At 25.5% G+C, this 17,807-nt stretch overlaps 1 protein-coding gene across 2 annotated transcripts in view; it reads right to left on the bottom strand.

The window, feature by feature from the left end:
- The window catches only part of LOC127283578 (5-hydroxytryptamine receptor 2C-like), a 227,380-nt gene that overhangs the window by 57,950 nt on the left and 151,623 nt on the right, over window positions 1-17,807 (bottom strand). For both annotated transcript variants that reach the window (XR_007843371.1, XM_051308547.1), the window contains exon 4: window positions 311-535. Coding sequence is in view for 1 of the 2 variants with exons in the window: in XM_051308547.1 (XP_051164504.1) it covers window positions 311-535 (225 nt within the window). In the remaining variant the exon portion in view is untranslated. The remainder of the gene's footprint in view (window positions 1-310; window positions 536-17,807) is intronic.

Below are 17,807 nucleotides of genomic sequence, written 5' to 3'. Positions count from 1 at the left end.
AAGCGAAATCAGAAAAAAAAATTTTATATAAAATGGCAGAAGTTAAATAATATAAATGACAAAAAATATTTGCCGGTCATGATAATTTCATCAAATCTTAAGATTCTAATTAGCCAATTTTAAATGAAAATGAGCCTTGAGGCTAAAGAAAATAATAATAATAATAATGCGCATATTGCCCGCAGGTAAAATGCAATTAAAAAGCCCATCTAATTGATAATAAACACAGGAGTATGCAATTTGCAAGTGATTTTCTCTCATCTTGGTTGCATTCCAGGGGAATTAGTAATTTAAAATAAATCTACTTTACCTAATACTGTAATGGAACTGGAAACTAGCATGGCCAACAGCCAGACGAGCGCGATCTTGAATCCAACTAGTCGTTTTGTTGAGATGTGCCTTGTTTTCAGTGGATTTCGAATGCCGAGATAACGTCCCAGAGAAATGAAGCACATGTGCATGATGCTTGCGGAACAAGCCAACACGTCACATGTCACGTACACGTTGCACCACACCACTCCAAATGGCCAGTACCCTGAAGCACAATCGATTATTATAATTAACGGACCAGATAAAATCAGGGAAGCGTTTATGTTCACTGTTCTCAATATTGCGCTAACCCTTCGAGGAAAATAATAAGGGGGAGAAAAAAAATATTTTTTTTTCATTTTTTTTTTTTTGCAAAGATTATCAACGCTTTGTTTTCTCTACAAAAATGTTTATTTTTAAATTATTACCAACTGGGTCATGAGCTCTTTTATCATTGTATTATTTATTTAATAATTTATTTTTCATTGAATTCAAGTTCCTAGGTCTGAAAGCCCACTAAGGAACAAATACATCATATATTACAGTTGAAATTTATGATAATGATACAAATGAATTAGAAGGTTTCGTATGAATAAAACGATAACATTCGAATCATTGTTGTTTTAATAAAGTTTTAATCCAATGTTTCGAAATCTAAATGATTTCCTCTTCAGGGAGTTTACTAAATTACAATAAAATTTGAAATAAACAAAAACAATAAATAATTAAAATAAAATAAACTTTAATATTAACATGCTGGCAACTAAAGCTCGCGGATAAAATTTAAGGTTATTTCCAGGTTTTTTCAAGGTTTTTAAGAAATTTTCAAGGTTTCGAAAATAATACTTTATTTAGCACTTTGTTGATATAAATGTTAATTATTATAAATATAATTGAGTCATTCCATTATATTTCGACTAATGTCGTTGCCGACTAATTTTAAAAAATTATGATTCTTTGCAGAAATGATTTTAAAGGAGTCAATATCACGAAATAAAAAGAATTTTATTAAAATTTGTATTATTTTTTTGTAAAATATGTATTTAAAGTATATGAGGTGCTGGAAACTGTCACTTTTTCATCTATTAATAGAAAATATTAAAGAAAAGATATAATTTATCATGAAAATGTAAAAGAAATATTGGAATTTATTAAAAATGAAAAAATTTATTTTTATAAATTAATAAAAGCAATTAAAGATAAGAAATAATAAATAAAATATAATTTTAAAATTCACCTATAAAATAACCTAATTTTTCGATTTTTATCCATTAATTGTAAGAAAGGGAAATTATTAAATGAAATAAAAACTTACCAAATATAAAGTACTTGTAATTAACATTCAATTTTTTTTATTAGGTTAATACATGTAATATTTATAAAGATGAAGTTTATAAATATATTATATTATATAAATAAATATTATAAATATTAAATGTATTAACCTAATAAAAATATTGAAATTTTTAAACTTTATTATCTCGAAAAGTATCTTTTTCCTCCAAAGCGAAATTTTTGGATTGCGTGTATTTAGTGACCATTTAGATATTTTTCAAGTTTCGTAATTTTTTATTTTTCTGTAACAAAGTTATTAACTTTTAAAAATTGTGAAAATCAACAAAGTGCTAATTTTAATTGCTTAATTTTATATTTTAATTAAGAGGAACGAAAACAAGTGCTAAGAAAAATTTGAAAGTTAATTACAAGTACTTTATATTTGGTAAGTTTTTATTTCATTTAATAATTTCCCTTTCTTACAATTAATGGATAAAAATCGAAAAATAAGGTTATTTTATAGGTGAATTTTAAAATTATATTTTATTATATATGCTCAGTTTTAGGTACTGTTACATCCTAAGATGCACAAAGCAAAGAATTTAAATTAATTGTTTTAAGTCAGGAACACATTGTCCTCTAACTTGGGAATAGTTTTGGATTTGAATCTTCTTTGAGAAGAATAAGGAAATTAGAATTATAGGTATTAAATTTTGTCGATACAACTAAAATTGAATCGGCAAAATTTGAAAATGGTCCTATTCAAAATGTGATGTTGATAGTATGGGTCCAACTTTAATTGTACCAATACTATCAGGAAAAAAAATAGAAACAGAAAAGAAATGATAAATAAATTTTATTATTATGTCACTTTCATTTTTTTGTTGATTGTTGTTTTACAGTGTTATGTTGAATATCAGCTTTTCCTTTCCTTGAATATATTCCTTTTTTATATTAATATTAATTTGAAAATATTTTACAAATGAAATTCTTTAAAATTGAGATTTTTTATCAATGATAATACTGGATACTTTTTTGAAGAATATTTTTTTATATTTGTGTCTTTTTTTAGAAATGAATTTTTTTGTACTTGATTATTTTAGACTAAAAAGTTTGAACTAAAGAGTTTGAACTGAACTGAAGAATTTTTTTAACTGACTTCTAATATGGGACTTCCCTTGGGTTTTAAAGGGAATGATTTCCACTCCACTTTTTAGATAAAGATAATGTTATCAGGCCCATTTTTGGAGACTCGAATTTATAAAAAGAATATATTAAAGAAAAGGAAAGATTTTAATTTTAACAATTTTTATAACAATTTTTTTATTTAATAATACTAATTATTATAAATTATGGTAAAAGTAAAATTTTATATTTCATATTTCTTATTTTATCGTTATTGAATACCTATTTATTAATTGATAACTTATAAATGTATATTTATCAATTAATAATCAACAAATATTAATTTTACATATAATTAAAATAAAAATAGAAAGGTATATGATTCAAACATTCGTACATTGCCCTCTTGCACACGTCACTGACCCTCTTGGTTATTTTATCTATTAGTGCAAGGGTCGGGAGTTTGAAATCTTTTTAGAATATGACTTATCAAAAGTAGGCAACTATTGTTGATTTTTGGGCTTAAGATATATAAATATATGTAAAATTTGAGAAAAACATCTTGTTAACTTTATTTGATTTTCTCATGACTTTATATATTCTTTATCAAGAAAATGATAAAGACTAGAAGCAAGAAGAAAAACAAAATGTTCTTCTCACATTTTACATAAAAAAGGTAAATAGATAAAAGAAATAAAGGAAATAAAATAATTAAAATATTGTAGGATATAACAGTACATTATAAACAAATTTGATATAAGCGTTTATAGCTCTTTTAAGTTTATTTTTCAATTCAAAAATGATATTGTCATATACACTACCGTCGGAAATTGTCGGTACGATTAACGTTCGAGGAGTGGAAATTCGGCGCTGACTTTAAAGCATAATATTTTAAGTTAGAAAAAAGTTAGAGACTTCTAACTTAGATGGTTGGAAAGTTGATAGAATTCTGCTTCTGAATGTATATCAAGAAACATGCTCGGACCTTTTTTAACATATTTCAGGAACCACAAAACATTTTTTAAGTTTCAAAAATGCTAATTAAAGCTGAGATCTTAAAGATTATGTTGTAAAATTGTCAAATTTTTCCATACATTATTCTAGATTATGCCGGAAGTCAAAAACATTAGTACGACAGTACGAAAATTGCATAATTTTTGCTTGAAATCTTTTCGGTGTTATAAATACAAAAAAAAAAGAAAATTTTTTTCTTGATATACATTCAGAAGCAGAATTTTATCAGCTTTCCAACCGTCTAAGTTAGAATTCTCTAACTTTTTTCTAACTTGAAATATTTTGCTTTAAAGTCAGCGCCGAATTTCCACTCTTCGAACGTTAATCGTACCGACAATTTCCGACGGTAGTGTACATGACAACAATAATCAAAGAAAGGAAGAATAAGTGATTTTACTAGTAATAAGCGGATAGAAGAGGGTAGAGAGTCTTTATTTCTATTTAATTGTTCATTGTTGTAAGACCATAATATAATTTATAATATATTTTTTTTATAAAAGAAATTTAAAAATTCGAGTAAAAATATTTAATTATTATTTTTTTTTCATTATGGTATAAAAATGTTAATAACAGATTTTATATATAGTCAGGCTAAAGTTTTGAAAATATTTGATTGAATACTTGATTATATTTGCAATGGAATGCTGTGAAATTATAAATTTTACAGGTCAAAAAATGTAAATAAAAAAATATAGATTTTATTTTTTTTTTGAAACAATTTTTCAACTTTTTAGTATTTTATGTTAAAATTGTTCCATCATTAATTTTGTTACTATGCTTTTTGTAAAATAAAATATGAAAATGACGCGCTTTGGAAAAAGGTACATCTAAAAAGCAATAAATTATAGGTTATGTTTAAGAAAGTAATACTTTGATTTAGAACGTTCTGAAATTCAGGGATATAAATTACAAAAACTTTTTTTAATTATTCTCTTAAAAAAAATAAGTACGATTTTTGGCAAAATTTTGTAATTAAACAAACATTAGATAAAAATTGTATAATTCATGCTAATACAAAAATTATTCGGATTTGAAAAAGTATTTACATATTACACGAGTATAAAATGATTTTATAATTTAATGTTTTTTTGTTTGTTTTTATGTACAATTATTTTTTTCAACGGTAAAACAAATTAAATTGTAATTTATGAGGGAAAGTGGGAAAATGGTTATGTGTCGTGTAAAAATTTGTTATCTTTTGTTTCCTTTTCTTCTTCTTCTTCATTTTTTCCTTTTTTTTTAAAGAAATAACACATGTTTACGCATTTTAATATAAAAATGTGTGTATCTTAACATTTTTTTAATTTAAAAACTTGTACGTGTTTTACAAACGGTACGCCATAAATGGCAAAACCTCTTTTCCGCTACAAAAGCTAACAAGCCAAATGGACTTCTCACTCCGCGGTTTTCTGTAGCATACTCAGCAGAAATATTCTTGAGACCCTGTATTTTAAACACGTTTAAAAAAAATTTTTTTTTTTAAAGTTTCATGAATTAATTAAATAAAAGTAATAACTATATATATTGGGTGCCCACAGAAAAGAAGATAAGTACCTAAATGTAAAGTGCAAAAGGGTCTGCAATCGACATTTTGTACAGTATATATATATATAGGTATCGAAAATAATTGTCCAACTGAGCTGAAAAAGTTTTCTCTTAGTTTCACTACGTTGCTTTTTTTTTAAACCTTAATAATTTTTATTTAAACTTGATTCATCGAATTCAAAGAAGCTTATAACAAATTACGATAAACTAAATATTAATAAATCTATATTAATTAAATACATTACATAAACAAATACAAAATTTTGGTATATTATTTTTAATTTTTCATGAATTAAAAAATACAAAAAAAAATTAATTTAAATTAAAAAAATATTTAAAAAAAAACCGTTTTTGATTAAATTAGAGAAATAAATCAGTTTTTGTAATTATGAAGCTAATGAGATAATTCAGAGTCCATTGACATTACAAGAAGATTTGCATAATACATATATATATATAGGGAAATCCATCTGTCGAAATTAATCGTTTAATTAAATTCCGCACTTAAATAGCTCACGAAAATTAGCCACTATTAAAGGAACCTATTATAAGATAACTTGTATGAAATTTCAATGATTTTCAAATTTAGTTCTAAAACTTTGATTATATAGACTTTATTACCACAGTATCTTCATTTAGTAACTAAGTGAAATTTAAAGTTTTGAGTCTTGAACTTGAATTTAACTTTATTTTATTCTCGGAAATATAGAACAATTATATTTTAATATTTTACTTTTCGAAACTTACGTAATAACATCTATAGTTTAAAAAACAATTTTTTGTTAACTAATTCTTCTAAATTTTTAATATTATTTTTTTAATATAATTTTCCATGATTAAATAAGGGTAGGTTTTCACATATAAATAATTAGTTAAAATTTTCATTTTAAAGAATTTTATTAGAACCGTATCTTTATATGTCCGAATTCTTAAAACGTCAAATTTCCATTTGTCCGAAATTACAAATGTCCAAAAAATAATTGACAGAATGATTTTGACGCAAATTTTAAAAGTAACCAATTATAATTTTCTTGATAATTTCTGATTTGGTTAATTTTAAAATTCGCGCCGTAATCTTTGTGTCGGTTGTTATTCGGTCATTTGTAATTTCGGACAAATGAAGATTCGGTGAATTGAAAATTCTGTCATTTAAAAATTTGAATCACTTAAATTTTTGTTCAATTGAAAATTCTTCTAAATTAATATATATATTCGGTTAAATTAGAATTTTTAAAATAAAAAGTTGGCTAAGAGAAATTCTGTAAAATAAAGAATTGTGTCACACAAAAATTTTATTTAGTAAAATTCGTCAAAAATAAAAATTCTAATTTGAGAAATGAATATTCGTCGAAATGAAATTCTAACAATTGATTTTAATGGGAAATTCATGCGCCACATTGAATCTAAAGTTAAAATTAAAAATTTTAATAAGAAAGTGACACTTAGTGCTTTTATTATATACTTTATTATTTTTTCTTTAATTAAAATTGCATGAATTTTAAAAGTAAATGTAAAAATTAAAAATTAAATTAAAAATTAAAATTAAACTAAATTTCCATCTCTATTTTATGTTTCATTGGCGAAAATTTTCAGTTATAATTATATAGTAAGGTCGAGGTGCGAACTAGAAAATTAATTACAGTAGCTTAGTGCAAAAGATACCTAATAGATTTTCAATACACGGCATATGATCAAAAGGAAAGCATGCGCTGTCACTATGATTTAAGTATCAAACAGTCATTACTAAGTCGCCAATATCGACATATTCCAATTGTATTTGGCTTTCAATATATAAAGTTGACTGACTTTTGCAAAGAAATAAGATAAAGCTAATTTAAAATCGTACTTATTGCAAAAATTTATCCAATTCTAAAATTTCTATATATATATATTAAAGTAAATTCTTATTTGAAAAATAAGATAACAAAAAAAAATTCATTTTTATATTTAATTTCAATACATTAATTCTAAATATTGCCAATTTATCACTTAGAAGTTCTTAACAAATGAGATGGCTAAGTGGCTTCCGTACTGGATTTGCAATAGCCAGGGCCGGGGTTCGATTCTTCATGACCGTGGATAATTTTTTTTTTCCTTTAAATATAATGAATCTCGATTTTCGGATTTTTCGCCATCATTGATGTGATTTCAAAGTAAAGAATAATTCAGTAGAATTAATAATTAGAAAAAAAATTGCTTTGTCCAGTACAATCTAAAAATATTTAAAACACAAGAGAAACATTAAACACGAAATAATCTAGAGAATATATGTATATATATATAACAAAATGAAACGTTTTGTCGCTTAATTATTTTCAATTTCTGATTAAAATCCACCACTGATGAATGCTATTGATTTAACTAAATCACGAAATATATAATGAAAACTTGGTCATTCTATATAGAACTAACACATTCCTGGAATTTTATCCTTGGGGAAAGTAGGAATGAAGCCGGGAGAGTTTGCCTGTGAACTAACATCGATAACGAACTTCGCGCTAAATGTAATTTCGCAACGTATTGCCGACTTTGTCGAGGCAGGATTTCATTTCCATTCTCTGGTTTCTCTGTTTCCGTCTTTTTCACTACTTTATAGCTTCATGTGCCCGAAGAACTTGGAAAAATAAGAAATTTTATAATCAAATGATAAAGCAAGCTTTCTTTCAAAATGCACTTTTCATACAAAAATCTATTTTTCTTCAAACAATAATAATAATAATAATAATATTTTAGTTTTTAATGTTAAATAAAAATCTTTAAATTATATACTTTTAACAAATATATAATAAATAAGTAATTTAATTTTAAGGTATGTATGTATGCAAAAAAAAATAGTGATTTTTATTTTTTCCCCTACAAAGTATAGACGTAGTGTAATAAATAAAATATAAAAAATTAAGAATATAAAATATATTACCTATATATAAAAATAAAAAAATTAAAATAAATAAAAAGAAAATAGCTATTGTATGTAAAACCAAATTTTCTTGTTGAAATCAAGCATTTTTCCGACTGCATATGCAGCAATTTATCTACTAGATACAACAGATATTAAAGTTTTTACATTTATGCTCACGCGAAATAGAAGCAGACGTTCCATAAATCCAGAAGAAAGGCCAGAAAGTAAAATTGCATTATTCATATGACAACGAAGACTTTAATGACACATGAATATTTGCCAACTAAATATTTAATCTTACTTTAGGATTGTTTCAACTAGAAAAAATAAACCTCCCTCTTGTGTATATTTGATTATTATTACTAACTATTTTATCCTTATCTTCAAATTATAATAATTTCTTCCGGGCTTGAACAAAAATTCACAGCCATATCGTGTAGTATTTATAATATACAGGCTTCACAGCGTAAAATGAATTCAAAAAAGGGGAATAGGGGAATTTTTAAATCAAAAAAGGAGAAAAATAGGGGATAATTTAAAAGTAGATTTTATCAATAAAAAATGTGCAAAAGTCGTTAAAAATTATTTTTTTTCAAAAATTCAGGATTTTATCAAAGTCTTCTGGGTAGAAAGGATCATTGGGCATTTTTTTACTCAGTTTTCCTCCTAAATCAGAAAAAAAATTGAGTCACTTGATCTGACTTGAATTTCTCAAGATCATGTTCTGATTCCTATAAAAGAGGACTGTAAAAAAAGACTAAAAAACATGAAATAGGGGAAAATAATAGAAAATTGTAAAAAATAGGGGAAATAGGGGGAAAATTGATAAAAAAGGGGGAAAAGAGGAATTTTTTTGAAATAGAGGAAAAAAAGGGGAATAGGGGAAGCACTGTGAAGCCTGAATATATATTATAGTAAACGAAATACTTAATTTTTTTCAAATTGCTTCTGCGATTATTACTACAGAAATATTTAGATAAGAGATGCTAGAAAATGCAAAATTTTTTTTTTATTTTACTATGCTACACTGAGAAAAAAAATTTAGTGTTTGCAACAAAATTGTTTGATTAGGCAATTTTGGTTCTTGTAACCCAAATTTTGGTTGGCTAAAACAAAGTCGTAGAGTTATCTCAACCAAACATTTGGTTAGGTCAACAAAATTATTTGGTTGAACATTTTTAAATTCCAACCAAAATTCGGTTACGACAACAAAATAATTTGGTTAACACAATAAAATAGTTGGGTCTAAAAAACCAAATGATCGTTTGTTGTCCTAACCAAAATTTGGTTACGACAACCAAATAATTTGATTCGCTCTCAGCTCATAGCTTAAGAGAACAGTTAGTTTAAATCTCTCACAAGGATGGGTAGTCCAGTGGTCAGAGCTCCCGATCTTCAGTTGTAAAACAGAAGTTCGATCCCAGGCGGAGATGAGATTTTTCAATGTCCACAAATATTTCAATTGGATAAATATAAATTCAATGTTAAATTGATAATAAATAAATAATGGAATAAATAAAAAAGATAAAAAGAAAAGAGATAAGGTAGAATAAAATTTTTAATTTTACAAAAAAAAACTGTTTGTTTGATCAACCAAACATTTTTGTTGACCTAACAAAAAAAATTTGGTTGAGCTAACCAAACATTTTTGTTATGCCAACAAAAAACACTCAACCAAATTTTTTGGTTGACTCAAACAAATAGTTTGGTTGCTTAAATACCAACAAAATTTTTTTGCTGGCCCAACCAAATTTTGGTTGCTCTGACTAAACATTTTTCTCAGTGATAATTTAAATTGTTTGAAAAATATATGTTACTATTTATAAATTTTAAATATATACAAGCTTCTATAATTATTTTATATATATTTTTTTCATTTTTCAAAATAATGATTAATTTTTTAAAGGATTGCAAGTATTAAAATTATTAAAATTTTATCTAAATTTTGAGGTTATGTTCGTTTCTTGTTTAGAGAAATTTGAAGTGGTTTGTCGGGCATAACCTCAAACCGAACGGTCCGTTGACGAATTTTGAGATTATGTTTGAACTAAGGATATGAATCCTGTAAACCTATGCTATATGGGTTATTCCATGTCAAGAGTAATCAACCTAACCTAACTTAACCTTGTCAAAAACGCGTGGGTTAGGTACACTTAACATGGAATGACCCATAATTGTCAAAATTTCTGAATCAGCGTTGGTGGCGAAATCTTTTTATAATATAGAGTGATATTAATAAAAAGTAATATATAAATAATATTAATAGTAAATAATAACAATAAATAATATATAAACAATATATTGAATATTATTTTTTATCAAAAAATAATAAATAAAACAAAATCTTTTTTATAAAATTCTTTTACGTTTACAAAAAATATAATTCCTAGTTTGAGAGAATCTTTCTCATTTTGATACAACACCCTAATAGTGAAAAAAAATAAAACAATATAAAAATAAAAAACAAAAAAGCTGCTAAAATACAGATAAAAAAAAATTAGCTGATTCAGTTGAAAGCACATAATAAAATGAAATAAAATGAAGAGTGATGTGAAGTGAAAATGAGAAGATACAAATGCAAAATGTTCATTCACACATATATATATATATATATATATATATATATATATATATATATATCGTGTGGAAAAGCATGAAAAATTAAAACACAAAATTTTTTTTTTTTTTTTACCACTATAGATAAGATATCGTTTTTCATATAAAGTATTGTTTTAGTTGATTTATGAATCACCTTTAATATCAGAACATTAATCAACGGTAGAGGTAAATTTACCGTAGGACCAACCCGCTGAAATTCCGGTTGCCAGTCCTGGTAACCAGGAAACTTTTCGTCGATATCAAGCCATTTCAAGTTTCAAGTTGACCTATCATTTTGCTTCACTGCGTTCTCAAAATTCAAACGGATTTTTTAAATATAGAAAATATTTCAATAAAAAAAAAATAAAAAAAATGGAAATATCTAATCTGGATAAAAGATTTTATTTCTATTTTTTAAGCATGATAAAATGCATTTTTACAAAAATTTAAAAATTATAAATATTTTCTTTTTTTCCAGTTGATATTGATCTTTTTTTTTTTAATTTTTTTTTAAATTATTTATTAATAAAGATATAATAAAAAAAGTTTTCTTCACGCTATATGCAAAATTAAAAAATACTGTAGTATCTCCATACGTTTTTAAATAAAGAATAGTTTCAATATTCAAAAAGAAGTGTTAAGTAAAAGATCTGTATGTCAACGTAGCTGTGTGGTCAGTGTACAAGGTTAGCATCCCAAGGGTCCTGGGTTCGATCCCCCATGCGTGCGAGATTTTTCAAAATTATTTTTAAGTGTTGTATATACTGTATATGTAATAATTTCAAATAAAATATAAGTTAGAAATAAAAAATTGTAAAAACAGTCATTTAAAATAAAAAATAATTAAAAAAATAAATTAATTAATTAACAATTATTAATTAGTAAATAATTAATAAAATTAAAAATAGGGAAAGGCAAAGGAAATCTTTACCAGGCCTTGATAAGTATTTCCCTAAGTAGGGTATTGCTCGATAATAGCCTAATAGCCTTATCGGGCACTAACTAGTTTCTTTGTTAAGGGACAAATTAGAGATAGGGAAATCTGGCCAGTACCCCATTAGATCCACATTTTAATTTCGACGCGGAATGTTAAAGCAAATAAAAAAAAAGAATGAAAAACCTCTTTTCTGCCAGAAAACAAAAATTGAAATGAAACTGAAAGCTTTGTATTATAAACAATTTAATTAAAACACTCTACTTTGTCAAAAACTAATTAAATTTAATTGTCTATGACCGTAAAGACAATGGGAAGAAAGCACGAGTTTTACTCTTTCTATCTCTTTTTCTCTAGTGAATAATTGTTGAAAGCCAAGCCAGTGTAATCACCAATCTAAATGCATCGGTTTTCAGAATAATTTCTCACTATCAGCAATTGTCGATACAATCAATGAATGCAAAGTTAAGAGTCTTTATCCAATTTCATTCTATTGAAATACATTTGTTTTAAAAATTTTTTAGTTTTTTTTTTTTTTAACCAAACACCCATTAATATTCCAAGAAATATTATATTTTTAATCTACAATATTTCAGACGTTCTTTCAATTAAATAAAAATCATCTATATTTAAAAAACATTTTACAAGTAGTGCTTCTCCCAATTTTCGCATTTCAATGTTATTATATTTATTTTTAAAAAATATATTTCAAAGAAAAAAAATCAGATATATCTCAAAGATCCAATGACTGTATTAATTAATGAAAAATGATAAAAAATAATATTTCTTTTTGAAATTTTTTTCTAAAGTGAAAACGTTCACTTTTTTTTTAGATAGCTTTAAATAAATTTATAAATAGTTTTTTTTTAAACTATTTTTTTTCAAAAACTGTAACTAAAACTCCGATGAATAGAATGTGCATAAAGTTCTATAAAATCGTTCAAAGCTTGATTGAACTTTAACTCAAAAACAATTGAATGGTCAACGAAAATAGTGAAATTTCTATAGTGAAAATATAATTGAATTTTCACTTCCTATATATATAGAAGTAAATTTCTAACTATCGAGTTTAAAAGTGATTGCGTTGAAATTTCTCTAGTTTTCACAATATATACCTATATATATATGAGGTATTTCACGCGAAATCAGACACCATTCTGCATTTACATCATCGAATTTTTTTGAAACTTTTTTTTTTGCTTTTAATACTGATTGAGACTAGCTTTCATGATTTTTTTTACAATTTTTTTTTAGCAAGCCATTTACGAGATATAAATTTTTCAAAATTTTTAAATTTTAATAATTTTTTATTTTTGAATGCTCACGGGAGTGCATGAATTTCCCATAAAAATTATTAGTTAAAATGTTTATTTTAATGAATTTTATTAGATATAATTATTTTTTAAACGAATTTTCATTTTTTGAATTAGCATTTAATGGAATTACTTTTTAACAAAATTTTTACTTTGACAAAATTTTTAGGTACCGAACTCTTAGTTGGTAGAATTTTTATTTCACAGAATTTTTTTTTAAGCACCTTTTTAATTAAAAAAATTCTCATATAACCAATTTTTAATTTAGCATAATTCTCATTCAACAGAATTTTAAATGATACCTACGAATTTTTAAATGTCAAAATTTCTAATTCACAGAATTTTCATTAGTCCGAAATTGCAAATGTCCAAACAAATATAACCTATAAAAAGATTTTGGCGTGATTTTTAAAATTGACCAATCAGAAATTATCAAGGTTATCGTGTTTAAAAAATAAACAATCTCAGAAATTTTGAAAAAATCCATATCTTGTAAACGTCTTGCTAAAAAAAAAAATTGAAAAAAATCATGAAAACTATTCTCAATTAGTACGAAAAAAAACAAAATGTTTCAAAAAAAAATCAGAGATGTAAATGCAAAATGGTGTATGATTTGACGTGGAATACCTTAATAGTTAACCCACATACATAGCACGACTTCTTGCTGTGAGGTTACTGTAAGGATATCTGTAGCGTTTGTAAGGTTACCGTGTAACACCGAAAAAAAATCCTCTTCTTTCAAGAGGATTCCTCTTATTTCAATGCATATTTTCCTCTAGTATTTGCTGCAAAAGGATGTCCTCTAGGTTTAAGAGGATTGTTTTCTATGTAAAATTATTCCTCTTAATTTAACAGGATACTCTTATTTTAAGAGGAAAATATCATCTTAAAAAGAATTCTGAAATAATAAAAATGCAATCATCTAATTTGTATATCATAGATATAATCTATAAAATTAAAAGGAATAAAATTTGTTATTCCATGATTTACATCTATGGGTCATTCTCACAAAAAGGACAAATGACACGTTCATGACATTATTTTTAATAAATAATTATAATAATTGAAAATGTTGCGGGCCTTATTATAGAAGTCAACAGAATTTAATAAGATTTTATAAAAAAAAATTGACAATTTTAAATAATTGAATATAATCATGTTTATATAGTGTAAAAACTCCCCTCCGTTACCGTTCGCGAAGTAAGTTTTATTTAAAGAAGAATTATTGCATTCATACTGCAATAGGAAAACATCTTTTGTCTAGTAACATCTACTAATTACATTATTTATAATTGATTTATAAAGTGTAAAACAGAATATTTGTAAAATATTTTTTCCTAGAATTAAATAAGTTTTGTTCGCAAAGTAAACTCCCCTCCGTGACCAATTACAAATATAATGAGTAAATGAAAAAAAAAATGATAATTGAGAAATGAAGAATTCAAAAGTGTTTACAGTGACGATGTTGTTTTGGTCAGTACACAACATCATGAAAGAAATGAAAACAATAAGTGTCAGAAAGATTTTCAGTTTCGCAATGTTCGTCGACACAAAAAAACTCCCCTCCGTGACCACTTTAAATTTAGTTTTTTGATAAATAAATAATAAATATTATTAATAATTTTTAGAATATTCTTTTAAATATCGCGAATACTATTATTACTTTTTTTTATAAAATTTATTATTTTTATATTAGAATCAATAAATTTTGGCTACGCCTAAAGGAAGAAAACTCCCCTCCGTGATCGCTAGTCACATCCATCGATTATAAAGCCTCATGCAAAAAAATGCACCTTTTTCGTACCTCGAATTTTGAAACTTTCTTTATGCCAAATGGTAACATATGATGACCCAATAATCCCTGCAAAATTTCAAGATGAGCATATGCCCCCTTTCGGAATTACAGGGGGTCAAAGGGGGCCATGTCAAAAAAAAAGAACATGTAATATTATCGAATAATAATGTTAAAAAAATCAAACGAAATCGTTCCTTCAAGATTTTCGTCTGCTGATTACGAATTTGAAGTCCGTTTTCAAAAATTCAAAATGGCGGAACCTATATGGTGGACAACAATTTAAAAAATCGATCCGATTGACCTAAAAATGGTTACTCGGAGGTTTTTGGGGTCGCTGATTACGAATCTGAGGTCCGTTTTTCAAAATTCAAAATGGCGGATCCAATATGGCGGACTACAATTTCAAAAATCAATCCAATTTACTTGAAAATGGTTACTTGGGTTACCTTCAGATTTGTGTTCACCGTTATTGAAACCCCCTAATTAACGATATTAAAGCCAATTAAATAAATTTAAAAGATAATTGTCCGACATTTTGAATTTTTTAAAACTGATTCCAGATTCGTAATCAGCGACCCCAAAAACCCCTGAGTAACTATTTTCAAGTAAATTGGATGGATGTTTAAATCTGTCGTCCGCCATTTTGAATTTTTAAAAACGGATCTTAAATTCGTAATCAGCAACCCCGAAAACCCCCGAATAACCATTTTCAAGTAAATTGGACTGATTTTTGAAATTGTCGTCCGCCATATTGGATCTGTCATTTTGAATTTTGAAAAACTAACACCGGATTCGTGTTTAGCGACCCCAAAAACCCTCGAGTAACAAGTTTTAAACGGATTCGATCATTGTATCGGTGACAAAATATTAAACAATTATTTTATATTAAACAATTATTTTTTAAACAATAATGTTCATAAAGATCGTAACAACGTATTTTAGAGACTTATTTAGGTCCTTCTCTTCACATAGCAATAGTCATAACAGTGGTTTTGAACTTTTTTTTTTTTTTTTTCTTAATTCAGCATTTGTCCTTTTCGAGAGATTCACCCCTATATTTGAGTATAAATAAATTGAAATTGATTTTAATTTTTTTGAATAAATCAACTAAATCTATTTTTAATAATATTTTTATGCGCAAAACATATAATTCATTAAATTTGAAAATTTATTTTAAATAAATTTTCAAATAAAATTAAAATAAATAAAAATTGTAATAAAATAAATTTTTAAATAGCATAACCTCAAAATTATTTAAATTTTCTTAAAAATTACTTTTAAAAATTTCTTTTACCTTCAAAAATAGGCACGTATTGTGTAAGTTGCAACTCTATCAAGATATTTAAAAGATTATTATCCATTTTGGTTTATTCCCCTTTTTTTCACACAGAAATTAAAACTTTTTCACGCATGATATGCAATTTATGACGCAACGTAAATGATATGACGCAATCATCTTTGCGCATGAGCGACTTTCTATGGGAAATCCTCTTAGAATTTAGAGGAATATTCTTAAACATAGAAGATTATTCTAAATTCTAAGAGTATTATTTTTATTCTAAAAAGATTATTCTGAATATAAGAGGAATGCTCTAGAATATAGTCCTTTTGTTTCGATCATCTTGAAATTAGAGGAAAATATTCTCATTTTAAGAGTAATACTCTTGTTTTAAGAATAAAATTCAAGAGGATTCTGTAAGAGGAATTTTCCTCTGAATACAAGAATATTTTTTTTTCAGTGAAGCCTACAGTAAACTTGAGGTCATTTTTAAACTTCCGCCATTACAGTAAGCTTACACAGTAAAGCTAAGGTAAGCTTACACAGTAAGGTCGTGGCAAGTTTACATGGTAAGGTTGTGGTAAGCTTACACGGTAAGGTTTGTTGTAAGCTTCCCGTAAGGTTACTGTAAGGTTGCTGTAAAGTTACTGTAAACATAGAATGTTATAAATAAATCAATTTTATTATAATATTTATGCGCAGTAGTTTTCTATGGCACATACGGCTGCGCAGTAAATTTTATTTAACAAACCCTATTGGGGTTCATGAAGTACTTTACCAAATATATAATTTTTTATAAAAAATAAATTATAATATAATATATATTATAATATAATTATTTTTAATATATCTTCATATTACTCTATGTTTACAGTAACCTTACAGTAACCTTACAGTAACCTTGCGGGAAGCTTACAAAAACATTACCGTGTAAGCTTACCATGTAAACTTACCACGACCTTACCGTGTAAGCTTACCTTAGCTTTACTGTGTAAGCTTACTGTAATGGCGGAAGTTTTAAGATGACCTCAAGTTTACTGTAGGCTTACACCGAAAAAACGATATTCTAATTTTAAGAATTTTCAACTTATTTTAAGAATATGCGAGACTTAAATAGGCGCCACGAATATATTCTTAAATTAAGAATAGAATCTTTTTATATTAAGAATATTTTCTTAGAATCACTTTTTTAGAATATAATCTTAAAATAAGTATATTTTCTTCTTGTATCAAGAAATATACTTTTAGCAGTTTTAAGAATACTATAAACTTAATTTAACTTAATTTTAAACCAAAATATACATAATTTCAAATAAAGAAAAAGTACAGCATTTTTATTTTAAAAATATTACTTTTATTAAAGTTTTCAAAAAAGAACACAATTTTAATACTTAAAGACAATGTTAACCAATTGTCGAACATTTTTTTCAATTTGGAATCACAAAAACTTAAATTACGTAGATAAGATTAAGAAACGCAATAATATTTTTTTTATAAATTATTAAACGTGAAAAATTAAAACTAAACAACAATTATTACAATTGTAGAGAACAATACTTTTAAAGTTTACTATGATATAACATTCTTAAAACTAGAATATTTTAAGAATATTTTTAAGAATATTTTTTTAAGAAAATAATAATCTTAAAACTAGAATACCGTTTTTTCGGTGTACACGGTAACCTTACAAACCCTACAGATATCCTTACAGTAACCTCACA

The sequence above is a fragment of the Leptopilina boulardi genome, unplaced genomic scaffold, assembly GCF_019393585.1.
Source record: "Leptopilina boulardi isolate dan_hultmark-lab unplaced genomic scaffold, ZJU_Lbou_2.1 LbouV2_310, whole genome shotgun sequence".
Classification (NCBI taxonomy): Eukaryota; Metazoa; Arthropoda; class Insecta; order Hymenoptera; family Figitidae; genus Leptopilina; species Leptopilina boulardi.
This window is presented reverse-complemented; position numbering and strand designations above follow the sequence as displayed.